This window comes from Halichoerus grypus, chromosome 9 (genome assembly GCF_964656455.1).
Source record: "Halichoerus grypus chromosome 9, mHalGry1.hap1.1, whole genome shotgun sequence".
Taxonomy (NCBI): Eukaryota; Metazoa; Chordata; class Mammalia; order Carnivora; family Phocidae; genus Halichoerus; species Halichoerus grypus.
This window is the reverse complement of record NC_135720.1, coordinates 104,370,931-104,388,089: the sequence shown is the minus strand read 5'-3', so window position 1 is coordinate 104,388,089 and position 17,159 is coordinate 104,370,931. Positions and strand designations below refer to the sequence as shown.

The 17,159-nt window shown below is 39.6% G+C and overlaps 1 protein-coding gene across 3 annotated transcripts in view; it reads right to left on the bottom strand.

Annotated features, from left to right (window-relative positions):
• The window catches only part of SUPT3H (SPT3 homolog, SAGA and STAGA complex component), a 540,470-nt gene that overhangs the window by 26,549 nt on the left and 496,762 nt on the right, over positions 1-17,159 (bottom strand). The window contains exon 12 of one of the 3 annotated variants that reach the window (XM_036116430.2): positions 9,810-10,362. The exons of the other annotated variants lie outside the window; for them this stretch is intronic. Coding sequence (XP_035972323.1) covers positions 10,216-10,362 — 147 coding nt within the window. The 3' untranslated portion in view covers positions 9,810-10,215. Of the gene's footprint in view, positions 1-9,809; positions 10,363-17,159 lie in introns of those variants that run through there. 3 annotated transcript variants of the gene reach the window in all.

Below are 17,159 nucleotides of genomic sequence, written 5' to 3'. Positions count from 1 at the left end.
AAGAACATGTATAAAAAACCCACAGCTAATATCAATCTTAATTGTGAAAGGCTCAACACTTTCCCCGTATGATCACAAATAAAGCAAGATATCCACTCTCACCATTTCTATTCACCATTAATATCAGTGAAATCAGTCAAGAAAACAGAAGTAAGGCGCGCCTGGGTGGCTCAGTCATTAAGCGTCTGCCTTCGGCTCAGGTCATGATCCCAGGGTCCTGGGATCGAGCCCCGCATCGGGCTCCCTGCTCCACGGGAAGCCAGCTTCTCCCTCTCCCACTCCCCCTGCTTGTGTTCCCTCTCTCGCTGTGTCTCTCTCTGTCAAATAAATAAATAAAATCTTAAAAAAAAAAACAAACTTGTCACAAAAAAAAAACAGAAATAAAAGGCATACAAATTAGAAATGTTGAAATAAAGCTGTCTTGATTCACAGACAACGCAACTGTCTACCTAGAAAACAACAAAAAAATCTAAAAATAGTTACTAGAATGAATGACTTTATCAAGGTTTCAGAATATGAGGACAACATAAAAATCAATTTTATTTATATATTCTAGTAATGAATAAGTAGCAACTGAAATTAAGAAACTATAAAAACATGAAAAAACATGATAGGGACAATTTTAACAAAATATATGCAAGACCCGTACAATGAAAATTACCAAATGTTGAGAAAAATTTAAAAAGACCTAAACGAATAGGTAGGTATATTATGTTAATAGATTAGAAGAAAATATTGTTAAGATATTCTCCATAAACTTATCTATAGATTCATTGTAATTCCTTTCTAAATCCCACCAGGCTTCTCTATAGAAAAGAGACAAGCAGATTCTAAATGAAAATGCAAAGGGCTTGAACAGCCAAAAACTTTTGGAAAAGAATGAAGCTGGAGGATGTATACTACCTGATCTCAAAATTAAGTATAAAGCTAAGGTAATCAAGTCAGTGTGGTAATAGCATACACACAGAGATGGAGATCAATGGAACAGATGCAAAAGCACCAAAACAGACTCACATGTATGTGGTGCATTTATTTTCAGCAAAGGTGCCAAGATAATTCAGTGGAGGAAGAGACAGTCTTTTCAACAGATGAAGCTGGAGCAACTAAATATTCATATGCAAAAAGAAAAAGATAAAAAGAAAAACCCCTTGATCCTTACCTCACACCTTATACAAACATTATGCAGAAATGAATCACAGACTGAAACATTAGAAACTATAAAACTTCTATAAGAACAAACAGGAGAAAATCTTTGCGACCTCATGATAAGCAAAGATTTCTGAGCTAACACACTTATACCCAAAGAAAAAAACTGACAAATTGGACTTCTTCAAAGTTACAAACTCATGAAGACATGCCACATAAAGACTAATATGTGAATGTTTATATATCTTCAACTTTATTCATAATTGCCCCAAACTGGAAATACCTGAAATGTCCATTAACATAGCTAGAGAATGAACTATTGATACATGTAACAACACAGATGAATTTCAAATGCATTACGCTGAAAGAAGAAGTCAGATTCTAAGCGGTACATGTGTATGATTCCAGTTAAATGATATTCTAAAGGAAAAACTATGAGGTCAGAAAACAGATCAGTGGTTGACAGGCCTGCGGCTGGGGGAAGAAAACTATAAAGGGGCATGAAGACTTTTTTTTTTTTTTTTTGCAGTAATGGAAATGCTCTATATCTAAATTGTAATGGTGGTTATAGGACTCTTTATATCTGTCAAAATACATCAAACTACACACTTAAAAAGAGTGAATTTTATCATATATAAATTATACTTCAGTAAAACAAAACAAAAAATAATTATGCTTTTCTGGGGATGGTCAGGATTTGTACATCACGGACAGGAAGAATATTTGGACATGAACAGCGCTAGGAAATGAAAAACAACACTTAGTTTCCAATTTGAGAAACTAACTTGGAACTAGTATGGCAGCATACTAGTTTTTATTAGAAAGACCCAGTTGAATAGAAAAACTATATGGCTAGGAAGATTCTGTTAAAACCAAAGTTAAAAGTGTATATATCTATAAAATCAATTCGTCAGACATGTACTGAATGCCCACTATGTGCCAGGCATTGGACAAGGAACCACAGGAAGACAGGAAGACAGATCCCTGAGGCATGCAACAGCATCTCCAGGGACTCAGGATGTAGTGGATCCAAGCCATTCTGTCATATGCCATCACTGCGAATGACTAGCAATCAGTAACAAGATGGGAAGTGGCATTTGCCTGTCAATGCCGGCAATCTAATTCTGGAGACCTGTCCTCTGATAAGAGTGCATGCGTAGCAGGCTTTGAAAATTGTTTTGGGACCATCTCTGACCCTTGGTGCCTTTCATCACTTGCTTTCCGACGTTGTTCCTCTTCTGCACTATAACTTCAGAAAATTTGACAATCATGAACTTCTCTTCAACTTAACGCAAAGGTCTCATTAAGGACAGAAGTGGTGGGGTTCACTCATCTCTTCAAGAGCTGGACTTCTAAATATTCCAACAAGTTACCACAGAGACAGCGACAAGAAGCTCGACGGTAGTCCAGACACCAGAAAGCCTTGTGGAGGAACTTCAGAGCCCTTCCCTAAACCACGTGGAGCAGACGATCAAAGAAACAGAGAGAGCCTTTAGAAGGGAAAATGTGGGGAAAGGAGGTAAGACAGAGACAGACGTGTATATTGCAGGGAAACTGAGAAGAGTCTTTGGAGAGAACATGGGAGGCCTGACCTTTCTGAACATTTTTGTCTTTTTCCCAACTGAAAATATTTTTTGAAGAGTAAAGAATAACTTTCCACATCAGGAATGGAGTTTTTAGCATTACAGTTTCTATGACTTTCTTGGTTTTTTTTCTGTGTTTAAAAACAGAACTTGAAAACACATAAATGTGACTTTTTCTTGGTAACTGACATTAAGGATCGGATTGAACGCTTGGGCATAAATCAGGACAATGCTCTGGCAACTGGACCCCGAGCACCACAATGAAAGGTTAATACTTTGTTTCTTGCATTTTATTTTGGGACTGTGCTAAGTACTATATACTTTTCCAATTGCTGATACAGTTATTTTGCTAAGCATAAAAATGCCACTGTCTTTCTTGCGGAAAGATTTTTTTTTGGGCATTTCTGTAAATGACCTGAGACTACAAGTCTGGTCACAATCAAAGTGTCTGCACATTAAAGGGAACCAGCCATGATTAGTTATAACAACTCAGGTTAGTGGTTACATAAATATTTACTACAGGGAACAAGAATTGTGAAAATAACACTTAATGCTCATGTTTATGTATACCCATTGCCACTTGACTCACTCTACAGCTATCAGATTACTGGGTGGAAACTCATTTTCAAATGTAAACTCTAACAATTATAGGAATATTTTTGTAACTCCCTCTGTCTTTTCTTCTGCTTTTCTTTTTCACCTGGTGAGATGTCAGCCCAAGCTATTGTAAGACTATTGGAGGCCTATGGGTGCCACCAATTTTCTCTACATTCATGACACACATATATTCTTCTACTGTTGCCAGTTATCTCTTTGTGTCCATAAATTCTATCTTTATAAATAGACTTTTGGAGGTCTTTTTTTTTTTTAAGGTTTTATTTGAGAGAGAGAGAGCACGCGAGCGAGAGAGAGCATGAGCAGGGGGAAGGGGCATGGGGAGAAGCAGACTCCCCGCTGAGCAGGGAGCCCGATGCAGGGTTTGATTGAGATCAAGACCTGAGCTGAAGGTAGACGCTTAACTGACTTGAGCCACCCAGGCGCCTCTTTTTTGATCTTTCTGGCATAGTGATTTTTCTCAACATCGGCTGACTGTCCATTAGAACTACCTGGGAATCTTAAAAAATCCTGAGACCCAGACAGCACCCGAAGGTAATTAATTTCTGAAAGTGGGGCCTAGGCATCTATCCCAATGTTCGGTCAGGATGGAGGAGCACTGATGTAGGGGAAAACATCAAGCCCTCATTTGTTTTTCGGGTTTATTCTGAGTTTTAATTCCCCGCTGCCTTCACTGACCCTGTGATAGGAAACATATTACAGTTCTGTTCTGTGTACATGTGCTGTGTGGGTCTCTGCAACTGGACTCAGGCTTTCTGGTCAGCCAGCTTATATGTGAACCTTTCCTATCAGAGACTGGTAGATATTAAAGAAGTCCAAACTGCTTGCTCGTGAGACATTTCCCTTGACTTATCTTCATTATTTAGCTTCAGTTGGTTGACATCAGTAACAATGTATTTTGTGTGCATGTTTGCACGGTGGTTTATGGTTGACAAGGTACTTCTATAAGCACTATCTCATGTGAACCTCACCATAGTTCTGGAAAGCAGGTGGGATTACTATGCCCATTTTAGAGGAGAAAAATGTGGCGCAGGGAGGTTAAATGACTTGTCGACATCTCCCAGAATTCAGTGACAGAGGCCAGATGAGGACCCAGAACATCTAACACCCAGTGCATTTTCCACTCCTTTCTACCCAACTCTCCTCTGAAGAAGAACAGAGGTGAGAGATGGTTTTCTTGTTACCTTGTGATGCTTTCAATTCAAACGTGATATTAAAGGCCGAACTATAGCTGAAGCACTAGGTACCCTATATGGAACCAGATTAATGCAATTCAGTGACGTTCCTGGAAGATAATATGTGGTCAACAATTATTTGTTGAATGAATAAATATGCAAAATCCTATTTTCTTGTGGCAATGTATCTGACCCTTCTACAGAGGAGAGCTGGAGAGATTAGCACTCCACATGAACCCCAATTTCCATCCTGATTTGATCTGCTTATAATGGTTAGGACCCAGAAAAAGGGTCAGAAATAGTAATTCAGTATTGAGGCTGAATGAGTCTTGGAAGAGTACAGAGGCAGACGGACAATAAGACACATAAACACAGTCCTAGATTCTTCCTGTCTGGAAGAATAATCTCAGGAAGTCACTAAATGTGTGCAGGAGAAAATATTAACTGACAACAGCTTTTAAGACCTACATATTAGATGAAAATCTCTGTGCAGGAAAAATAAAGGACAGCAATTCCAGCAGATGAACCAGATGGATGACCTGAAGTCCAATTATCGAGGCTACAAATTTATACATTTAGAAAAGCAAATTCATAGTGTTGGTGATGTATTTAGCTGGGAAGAAGCCAGTTACTATATATTTGTAATCATGCTCCCAACACACCTGGTGAGGACCACCCCTGGCTGACATTCGGAGCAATGCACAGACACCACTTCCTCTTTAGATATTCAAGTCTGCGTAGTTGCAAAGTGGTTCCGAGGCCAAGAATTGGTCAGACACGATGACCAAATTCTGAGAAACAAAAATGCTAGTTAATGGTAAGATGACTTCCAAGAAACTGAATCAACAAGTTCCAAAAACTCTGAAAGAACGTACTAATGTTCAGATTAGATTTTAATGAAACAAAACTAAACAAGATTTAAAGAGGCCTAAGGGATGATCTCATGATTGAATAATAAAAACTTAAATCAAATAAACAAAAAATGGACTCATAGTCTCCACACTCTTTCTTCCTGCTTCCTTTCAGGTTCTCGAGTCTCTTGATGGTTCCCTGGGGGGGCTTTGAAGGGACACACACTTCTTGACATATATTAGGCAGGTCAAATCCAGATGTATGTTTTTTGAATTAAGATGGCTTATTTAAAGCAATAAGAAGCTGCCACAGAATAGCCAAAATTATAGATATTAAGGATGGAAAAGGCCTATTAGATCATCAAGTCTGTCCCTCAGGGCCAGTGCCGGAGAAGCAATCGAAATAAAATGATCCACTTGCTCCAACTGTTCTCTGTGGTTAGCAAGACAAAAACACTCTCAAACAGAAATGAGTCTTGGAAATTTATGACTGAAATGCTGAACTCTTTTCTTTTTTTTTTTTTCCAATTATTTGGCTCTTTGTCAGTCAGAGTCTGGGGAAGTTGGGCTTCCTTTGTAATAGTTTCTATATACGATATGTATATATGTATGTATATATCTCTCTAAATGTATCTGTATTTGTGTGTGTACAAAACACATACAGATGCCGTGAGGCCACCGCTTATCATGGCTTGCAGTCACCTCCTGCATAGTCGCATTTATATTCATGAGAAGCTCCTGATTCGTCTAGAAGCACAGATTTCGATTATGTTCAAGATTTGCCAGTGTAGGAATCACACTCATAGAGTAAGTCTTCTCTTTTCTGGGAGCTCAAGATGTAATAATGAGTCTGTAACCACTGAGAGACGGTGTACGTGGACACTGAATTTAGTCCATGGGGTGGAATTCTAGATATAAGCATTAAGAACTTGAGGAATTTTTCATGTGTAGAGACCAGAGAAAGTGAATAGCTTCTAGCTTTCCTCACTGGAATGGTTCAATAATTTTGAATAATACCTTTCCATGAGGCTTTTTAGGTACATTTCTTGAACTATTAGTATACAAAATTTACCTAAATACAGGAGTAGGATAAAGCCACACCAGTAAGGAAGGAATAAAGAGTTTTCCGAACTGGTGGAATGAATAGAACGTGGGTATACAAAAGATTTATTTTTCAATGGTAAACAGATAGCCTTGGAAAGACACAGATGTGACTCACAGCAATGAGCACGCTTGGCTTGGTAACCAATGCAGTTATGACTGGCAGCGGATAGACTTATAAGGTAATTACGAGGAAAGGAATCCAACCTCAAACTGATCTACCAAAATACTCATTCTCTAAAGCTTGTGTTGGCTACAGTGGAATTAGCAATGAGAAAAAGTGTGGTTTCTTTATCAAAGAGCCATCGAGTGGCCCTACAACTCCTTGGAAAAATGTGTCAAAATGTTCTACAAACAGCCTTTTAAATTTCCATCCTAATGTAGACATACTGTTGCCTTCTAGTTTCTTAAAATAAAAATGGGATTGAAAAAAATTTTTAAGAAGATCCCACAGGGTTAACTATGGCCTTACAGTAAAAATACATGAATGTGTCTTAAGTTATGAAACACTAGAGTACCTTCTATTATTGATTTCATTGATGAAATCTTGGTATCTGGAGTTATTTCTATAAAAAGCTGGGGGCATCAAACCCTTGGTCACAAATATAAACTCCTTAACACAGTTTCTATGGGAAAATCCAAAATTGACTCACATCATTTTGACTTGTCAGGCCTTTCCCAGGAACTTAACCTGCCAAAGGGATGAAGATTGACTCCTTGTTTAAAGAAGAGGGGCCCCAAAGGTATTTCCTATAAATTCTTATAAATTTGGGTGTCAAAGGAAATGGAAAATCCAGCATCCTCAGACATTTGAAGACCAATTCATGGTAATGATACCATATCTTCCATTTTCCAGTTTTGGGAAACTTAAAAGACTTGTGCTACTAATTTTTATTATATTCTAGTAAGGAAGGAAGAGGCTCAGAGTCAAGTACTTAAAAATATTTATGCCAGAATTAGGAAAATGGGCACCTAAGAACAAGTCATTATTGGTGACACTAGACAAAATCCCCACTCTAGTCACCTTTTCCATTTTGCTTTCTTCCACCTTTCAACTAGTTCCACTTTTCTATTTTTCCCCTAATTATGCACTGCGCTAGGCTGTGACAGGCTCAGACCTTGCCGGACTTCATTAACTATACTGAAAAGCTCCGTCATGGAGCTGTGAACATTTAACGTGGCACCTACCTAAAAACGGTTAAGGGCAAATTTCAGTAAGTCTTCAGTTTTACATTTTTAATTAACTTCTGATTGTAGGGCCATTGAAGGATTTCATCCTTTGGAAAACTGAGTGGAGAAGGAGCTATCTCTTCTCCCATACCTCTGCTTCCTTTCCCTACTTCCCTTCCAGCCCCCCCCCACACAAGAAAGAGTAGTCACAGGCATTAGAAGGCAGTGACAATGTCTAAAAAATTTATGCTCTATTTGCCCATTCTCCACTTTGGAGAACAGACTATTTTCATAGTACAATAGCTATGGTAAATTCTCTGTATTTTGTACCTTTTAGTGGTTTTTTTTTTTTTTTTAACAAAAAGACTATCAGCACACGAATAGTCTTCTTCTCCCCATAAAATTAGCAGTGAATTTGCATAAAATGAATGCTACTTCTTACATATTTGTCTTTGTGAGCTAACCTTCCAGCAAGGGCAGAAGGAAGATGGATTAAAGCAGTATCTGATGATGCAACAATTTGCTTTCACACTTTGTCTTCAGGAGGTTCCATTCTACCACCTGGTTCAAAACAGTTATAAACTGAACCTTTTAAATCGATGCATTTCTAAATGATGTCCTAGTGGCTGTAGAAAGTATTTTGCCTAATGACTGCCTTGTTCTTCTGGAGATTAAGAGAAATAAGGTTTTGTTTCTTTATGATAATTATAAAGGCTAACGGTATTGCGTCTGTGCTGGGCACTGTTCTAAACACTTTATGTGTATTAACACTTTCGATCCTTACAACAATCTATGAGGTGGGTGCTATTAGGAGGGCTGTGTAATCTGCACAGGGTCACGTAACTACTAAGCGGTGCAGTCATGATGTGAACTTAGGCGGTCGCTCCGGAGCCCATGTTCTCAAGCTGTATATCATCCTGGCCTTGGAATCACTGATCCCCTCGGGAAGCTCTAAAATCATCACAGGAAACATGCACTCAATAAATGTACGCATGTAATAAATATATGCTACCTAACGCTGGGCTGTGTACCAGAGACAGAAGTATGAACAAGACACAGACATCACCATAGTGGCTTGCAGTATTTTAGACAAATGAATAGTTGTACTATGTTTGGGACTTGGAAATGTACGTAGAACAAATTACAAAGGTGGGGCGCCTGGGTGCCTCAGTCGGTTGAACATCCGACTCTTGATTTGGGCTCAGGTCATGATCTCAGGGTCATGAGATCGAGCCCTGCATCAGGCTCTGTGCTCAGCGCAGAGTCTGCTGGGGATTCTCTCTCTCTCCCTCTCCTTCTGCACCCTCCTCCCCCCCGCTTGGGCTCTCTCTCTCTCCAAAGTAAATAAATAAATCTTAAAAAAAAGAGAACAAATTACAAAGGTAAAACAGAGGTGCCCCCCCCCCACCTCAGTGAGTGGAATAAAAATGAATACAGGGATGGTGGTAACAGGCAAAAAAGAACTGGCTGAAATCAATTTTCCCCAAAGCAAAATACACCACACCATCATCTCTCTGTGGACTCTTGCAATCACCTGACTGGTCTTCTTGCTTCTATTCTGGTTTGTAAGACATTCTTGTCACAGTAGACAGAATGATCCTTTACCTACTTTGAAAAGAAGCAATCAGTGAATCAGGAAAAACTAATACTGAGCAGTAGACATCGTGAATCAGTCTGTTCCTCTGTTGGACTTAGTTCTGGAGTGGGACAGCTTAGTGGGGTCAACGTTGCTGAATGGCCTCCCTCTGCGGAGGTTCCTCTCTCCCTGTCCCCATTTGCTGCTTCCTCCAGCCAGAGTCCTTTCTTTTCCTTATGCCTCTGTGGACCCAGCTCTGATCAGCTTCTGCTGGCCTCTCTCGGTACTGTGTTCCAGTCCCTGCTCGCGACCAAAAATGCACTGAAGCAGAAACACCAGCATTTTAAATATATCTAAAATGTGATTTAAAAATATTATTCATGGGGCGTCTGGGTGGCTCGGTCGTTAAGCGTCTGCCTCTGGCTCAGGTCATGAGCTCAGGGTCCTGGGATCGAGTCCTGCTTGTTTCTCCCTCTGCCTGTTGCTCCCCCTGCTTTTACACTCGCTCTCTGATGCATAAATAAAATCTTCATAAAAATATTATTCATATAACAGATAAATAGAAACATTTAGATAATTCTTTTACCTTCTAAAAATTTTCTAACGGGATCTGGAAACACGATAGCTGTCTTCAAATACGCGAAGGTCTATCTCATGAAACAGGATTAGCTCTATGCCTGAAGTTCCAAGAAAACCCCTTGAGATAAAACATAGTATTTCCTTATCTAATAGATAAAAACAAAAAGGAGGAAGCACAATATATGTTCTCGATGGGGTCCCTGTGAGAACGGACGCCACCAGAGATTTCATTCTTTTCCATTCAGTTCTGCAATTTGCAGTTTCTTGGTTCTCCAACACCAGACAGACTCCAATGAGGAGACCACGTTTTCTGATTTCAAGGCTTGTCAGGCTCCTTCCAGAGAGAAAGAAATTCCATCACACGGAACTGTACGTAAGCACGTTGCACTTTCTAGAGAGGGTCACAGAGCACTGTGCACTTAACTCTGCCCCCTCCGCCTAGGTCTCGGCCGTGGAGGAGGAGGTGCTGATGGGTTTGAGATCCATCTCTCAGGCTGGCCGGCTTTGATTGGCAGATGCTTCTCCTGAAGCAGCAGTTTCTCATCTCCCTGGCTTTCTGGCCCGCACTGTAACAGATAAGGGGTAGCAGACATCCTGTCTCTAGTGCACCCAGAAACAAATGCAAACTAATGCAAAACAGAATCAGAAGGCCCGGTTTTTCTGATTTTGCTCTCCTAATGAAACGGTCATCTTCATTCACAGAGTGGTCTATTCCTATCTTGCCGCACTACTCTTGCTGTGCAGTCACAGGTACCGACATGAAATGCGCAGTATTTGAGCCCCGGTCAATTCTAGTTTCTTGAATATAGCAGGGAATCAAAAGTTAATATCCAGCCAAGGCTACTATGACAGAGGTGGTGTGTGCATGGTTTTGTGAGCATGTGTGTGTAATGCAGACACGTAACAGATACACTCATGCATTATACACGCCTGGTAGATAGGTGGTCACTTTTTTTTTTTTTTTCTATTTTGGTTCAGGGACAGCCGTTAGGCTTTCCCCCCTTCCTCTGAACAGGGACATTTCTGTCTCAGAGGCGGCCAAGCATTTATACTACCATTACTCTTATTTAGTAGCAAGACCGAAAAGCTTCGTATTGTCTGCCACTATGCCTACTCAAGCTGATCGTCTTTTAATAGTTTCAATGAAAGTTGTGCAAGGAAATGATATCGTACAATCTCGGCTCTCTAGGGAAGGATACGGTCATTCCCAGAGGAGAGCGAGCCTTTGCTGAATCTGCTGCTTTATGAGTAAAACAGGAAGCTCGGGCCTCTTTTATTGTACCTTTCTCATTTTTGAAAAGCCGTCCAAATAGTTCCAAGTAGAGCTGAAGCAAAGTTATTAATGTCAAGAAGCCAAGATCTTTCTCCATGGTTTGCTGGAGAAGGAAGGGAGAAAACTGTTTGTACTCAGCTGTCCTTTGCTGCTTTTGCTTGAGCCAAAGAAGCAGGAAGGAGAGGGAATGAATAAGTGAAAAGAGATGGTGTTTATCTCTGAAAAAAATCACAATGTTCTGCACTCAGCTCCGGCAGTCAGATGTGGCCCCTGCATCTTTAAGACAGATCGTTCCTTCTGTGAGACACGACGCACTAATTAGTGCGCTTCTGCCAGAGAGAACTCACACATGCAACCCATTAGGGAAAATATAATTTCTTTTTCTTTAAGAAGACTCAAGATCATTAGACATGGTTTCTTCAATGCTAAAAAATCAGGCCAAAAAATGAAAACAAACAGTTTCAAGTATTTGCAACATAATGCCCGCGTGTATTTATGGAAATACAGTAAAAGTGCCCTAAAATGTGGTTTGATGTTTCATGCTGCACTGTTTTTCTATCTTTCCAATTCTCTAACATGTGTCCCCTTATCCTATCTCACTTTAGTTTTACTACATTCCAAATATTCGCAGAGCAGTAGCCACAGTGATTCCCAAATAGTTGGGCTCTCAGGGAGCGAATGACCCACAGGAAGCAGAGCCCAGAAGCTTGTTGTAAATTAAACAAACTCCTTATAAATTAAACATGGTAACATATGAACACAAAGGTAGGGCATGACAACATGACATAACTTTTAAAAACAGCAATTAAATGTATAGCACTGCTTTCTCTAATGATGTGCTATGCTAATTTAAGGCTAAGGTGATGATTCTGTTGATTTAACAGTTTAACATGGAGCTCATAAATGGGAATAAAATCTGTAATAAAGAAATCATGGGGACTTTAGCATTTATGAGTACAGAATTAGGTATGTTATTATATGGGAGAAAGATATACATTTCAATCCAATCAATTTTCTCTGTCATAAACTAACCCAAGACATTTAGGCTGAACAGTAAGCAGGCTTTTTAGAAATTTGAAGAAAATACATCCTTTAATTAAATATGCAGATTCTGAATGGGATATTAGGTGGTAAATTATCTTTTTCATTTCTGTTTCAGGTTATTGTCTATGTTTTGCTTCTTTCACAGGTTTACCCTTTAACACTGTTTTTTTTTTTTTTTTTGGCAGATATTCTGAAGATACAATAGAAATGTAAGACATGACTTATAACCCCCTTATCAAACATAAAGTACTGTAAAGGATGTACAAATTCCACTGTGGTAAGAGGACAAAAGCAGAAAGAAAAACATATCCTCTGACTGTGCAGGGGTTTGATGAAGGAAAGGGTTGTTCTATTTGGGGGAACAGCCTCGCCGGAAGGAATGTGTGTGCGGCAATCCTTTGCATTTCCTGGTTTACTCTGCTCTGGACCAAAACAATCCTCATCAATCAGATTGATTTTTAGTGTTCATGGTTAGCTCAGCACTAACTGGCTTTGTTTTTAAGATAAATTCAGATATACAGGTAATCCAGCTTCTACAGCCATGTTACTATTGATACCAGTGTGTGGCATTATGAACACATTTCCTTTATTCCTTTTTTTATTCCAGAGTCCAGATTTTTTGAGTCCATTTTTTCCTACCTAGAACCTCTGCCATATAAAAATCCCTTTATAAAGTAGCTGCTTCTGTACAGGACAGAAACATTATAGTTAGAACCCCTTGGTCAGCAGCTGTCAAACTATCCGAATCAGCAACTGGCATTACTCTCTTGATCATACTGGTGGAAATCATATACATTTCTGCTTTAGTGGCAACAGATGAAACCTGCCAACGTTACGGGGTAACAAGTGCAGAGCAGGAGGGAAGTAATGATTTCATATTTTGTTCTCCACTCCCGTCACATTTAACTATGTGCAGGTCTTGGACCACATCACGCTCTCCCTTCCTCAGGCCCCTATACTTCATACTCATGCTGATGAGACTGATCTTTCTGGACCTTTCTGCTTGACCGATTTCACTAGTCCTTTAGGTTTCTGTTTATTTTTTATTTTATTTTTAGAGATTTATTTATTTATTTGAGAGAGAGAGAGAGAGAGAGAGAGAGAGAGGCGAGCACACAGAGGGAGAGGAAGAAGCAGCTCCCTGCTAAGCCCGGAGCCTGATGTGGGGCTCAATCCCAGGACCCTGGTATCATGACCTGAGCCGAAGGCAGATGCTTAACCGACTGAGCCACCCAGGTGTCCCCTTTAGGTTTCAGTTTAGATAATGCATCCTCCAAGAAGCCTTGTCTTTTATCGTTAGGATAAAGTTAGGCTTCACCTATGTGTGTCCACAGCTCGGTTGATCTCACACCAGCAATGACTACACTACATTCTAATTGCCATATACTTGCTTGTAAGCTCCTTAGGGTAGAGAGTATAGCTTGTTCAGAAATTTGGTCATAGCACGTGGCACTTAGCCTGCCATGTAGTCACATGCCCACACTTATCTGTTGAACAAACTAGTAGGATGTTGATAATGATGATAATGTTAATGATGGCTAAATTTACTGAGCGCTTAACGTGTGCCAAGCACTGTTCTAAGCCTTTGCATTTACCCTTCGCAATAGCCCTATGAGGCAGGTGCCATTATCATCCCCATTTTATAGATGAAGAAACTGAGAAGTAAAAACATGTTACAGAAGATAATTATATATATTAAGAACTTAATAAAACGAATAAACTTAATAAAACTAAAACTTTATAAAAAAAAGAAACTGAGGCACAGAGAACCTTCAGTACTTTTTTTGAGTTGCTTCGTTTTGAAAATGGCTTGTCGATTTAGGTGAACTTAGTTTATACGCTGGGAACTAAAGTGAATTGAAGGATAACTACTAACTGATAAGAGATCCAAATAATTGTTAGGTTGAATCATATGAAACTATTGATATTCAATTGGTTTTGACTTACAAATATGGCAATTTCATCCATTTCAACCTCGTACACTGAGTTCAGCTATAGCTCAGTCTTTGTCCTTGTTGCCTACCCCATTCACCCACAGCTGGAAAACATACCACACTCCTACATATTGTCATGCTAAAGAGTGACAGGTACATGGATAGGGACCAGAGAAAGCATTTATGCATAGAATTCTTTTAAACTGTGTCAACAGAGCCTTGTTTCTATGGTTGGCTAAGACTTAATGATCTCTTTGCCATATATAACACTTTTGTGAACAATGACATTGATTGTAATGCGTTCTGCCTATGTAGACCACGTCTAGGGCCCCAGAAGAGGTAAAATCAGTAATAACATGTTTTTCCATAGTTTTAACTCATATATGATGACATAAAGCCAAAGGTAAAAGGAAAAAAGAATTTGGAGTTGAAAATGATTTAAATTTGCCAGTTCCCAGCACTTCTGGAACATTGCCAAGGTTAATTTGGATTGGGCCTTTCAAAGTCTGCACTGCTCTAACCTGATGTAGCCTAAAAAACATACTTGATATAAAGAGGTAAAAAAAAAAAAAACTCAACACAACTGACAGTCTGTTCTCAGGTTGCCTAGCCCTGCACCAGAATGTTCTATTTGTTTCATTCCAGAAGAGGGTGATACTGTGTCTCTTAGTGAAAGGTATTTGTGATGAGAATAACTTATAGGCTCATCCAAAGCTACGGAAGGCAAACGCTCACAGGAGGGAACAGGACTTGTTTGCAGGCTGGAAACATTTTTAGCATTCGCTGGAGATTTTTATTTTGAAATCTCCAAATTCAACAATTCTTTAGCCTCTGTAAACTTTCAGATGGAAAGCTCCAATATTTAGAGTAAATAATGTCTAAGCTTCCCCTTCCCAGCAAGTTTTCTTTTTCTCCCCTGTCATAAGAGTGTTATATCCTGGCAACTGAAATACAGAAGCCCTTTGTAGTAAAGCTATCATACTATACCCCTCAGAATGTGTTGCTAATGAGGTTATAGCTTACTAGAACCATAGAAGGGCATTGAAAAAAGAAAATACCCTGACAAATGTGTTGACCAAAGGATGCCAACAACTCTCCTAGGGTCCTGTCCGAAACTCAAGGATTTACAAAAAAAAAAAAAAAAAGTAAAAATGAACTTTAGTGTATGTGAAAAATCATAACATTGAAACATAAGTCCATTTATCTTTTAACTATTTTTCTAGTTCTCTTCCAAAATTTTACTGGTTATTAAAACACTGCTGTGTAAATACAAATGTTCTGCTTTATAACTCACCCCCTATTTCTTGTCCTTACAATATAATAATGTCATTGTTTGTTATATCACACTTATTCTTAAAGTCATAGGGCTTGATGTGAAGGACTTTAAATAGCACCGTGAGGAGGGGCTTCTGCAGAAACAGGAGAAGGGGGAATCAAGTAGGGAATGGGGAGTTCAGAAAAGGACTCTGAAGGGCTTCTCCAGTTCTGAGAGTCCTTGAAGAGTTTATATACCATGATTTTCACCAAGCTAAGCAGCGCTCCTCATAAACATCCTCCTGTTCCCGAATCAGGCTGTCCAAGACCAGACTGTCCACTGACAAGGTCACGGGGAATGTACTACCAGAATTTCAGTGAATCCATTCAAACTCCCACATTGGGAGTTTAGCTGCAAATAAATTTCACTAGCATACGCTAATTCATACGCTACATTTTCTTAGCATACATCCTTCGCCCCTATGAGTAAACGAGCAAATGCCCACTTCTCTTTCGAGAGGCTCACAAACAACTGCTTCATATAACCAACTATCTTGAGTCAGGACCACCAGAACTGAGAACTTACAGCAGTCTATAAAACATCAACACTCTCAGTGATAAGATACCACATGCGCTGTAATTAGAATCACAGATTGTAGGAGCTGGAATGGGCCTTTGAGGTAATTTAGTTCAAACTTCTCATTGTACAGTTGAGCTTGAGTGACTTTTCCAAATGTTATTCAGCCACTTAATGGCTGGCCTGGGAGTAGAACCGGGTCTCCTGACTCTTATTCCACTGCTTTTGCCATTATAACATGCTTCAGCCATGATATACTATTTAGACAAGGTCAGTAAACTCAGGCTCTATCAAGACTTGATGGGGAGGGATTCCATTAATAAGAGGCCTTAACAGAAAACTTCCTGTATCTAATTCCTAAAAATTCAAGTTGAGGGATAACTTGGTACTCTCTCAGCATGAAAAGGCAAAGGGAACTGTATGAACTAGGATCCAATTCTAATGAATCTGTTAAAAAAATTGCATAAGGATTTAGCATGTACTAAATGTAAAAAATTTACTCTAACTTGGGCATTTTCTTTCTTCATCTCATATTGTACCCGTGTAATAGGAATGAAGAATTTCTGTTGTGTGAAATAGCCAAATTTTTCTCCAATGATAGTATGTTATCCTGAGGAAAAAAAAAAGCACTAAATTGGGAATCAAGAGGCCTGGTTCTATTCTGGGCTTTGCCATTAATTCATTGGGATACTCGAGCTTTCTGAGTCAGTTTCCTAGTCTGTACACTGAAAGGTTCTGTGAAGGTGTCCTAGGAGCTGACAAAAGGGGCCAGGAGAAGAGCAGGGGGAGGCCATGCTAGGAAGTTCTGAATTTTCTACCCCAACCTTAACTGGGCAGTTCTGCTTTGATTTGACTTTGATATCAAGCTAATATGTAAGATTTTGTGTGAAGAACAAGCTATGTGGTAAAGTTTCAAAACCACCAAAAAGTTGAAAGTGCTAGATTATTCCTTCTAAATCTGATATTCACTTGCCAGCTTACAGGCCCTCAGTCAACAGCCCGTCAAAGAATAAGCTCCTAAACATGGCGTTCTCCATGCCTTAGCCCCCCACCTTTCCTTTTCCTTGTGTCTCCAGGAATTCTGCACCATGTACTTCATGCTTTAATAATCTCGAGTTGTTGGCAATCTCCTGACCAGGCAATGCTGCTCCTCTTTGGAACTCCACTTTTGCTCATGTTCCCTCTGCATCCCTTCCTTCCCTGCTTGGCTAACTTCTTCTTATCCTTCACAACTCCGCTCGGGCAATCCTTCTCCCACGAAGCCCTCAGGAACCCCGGGAG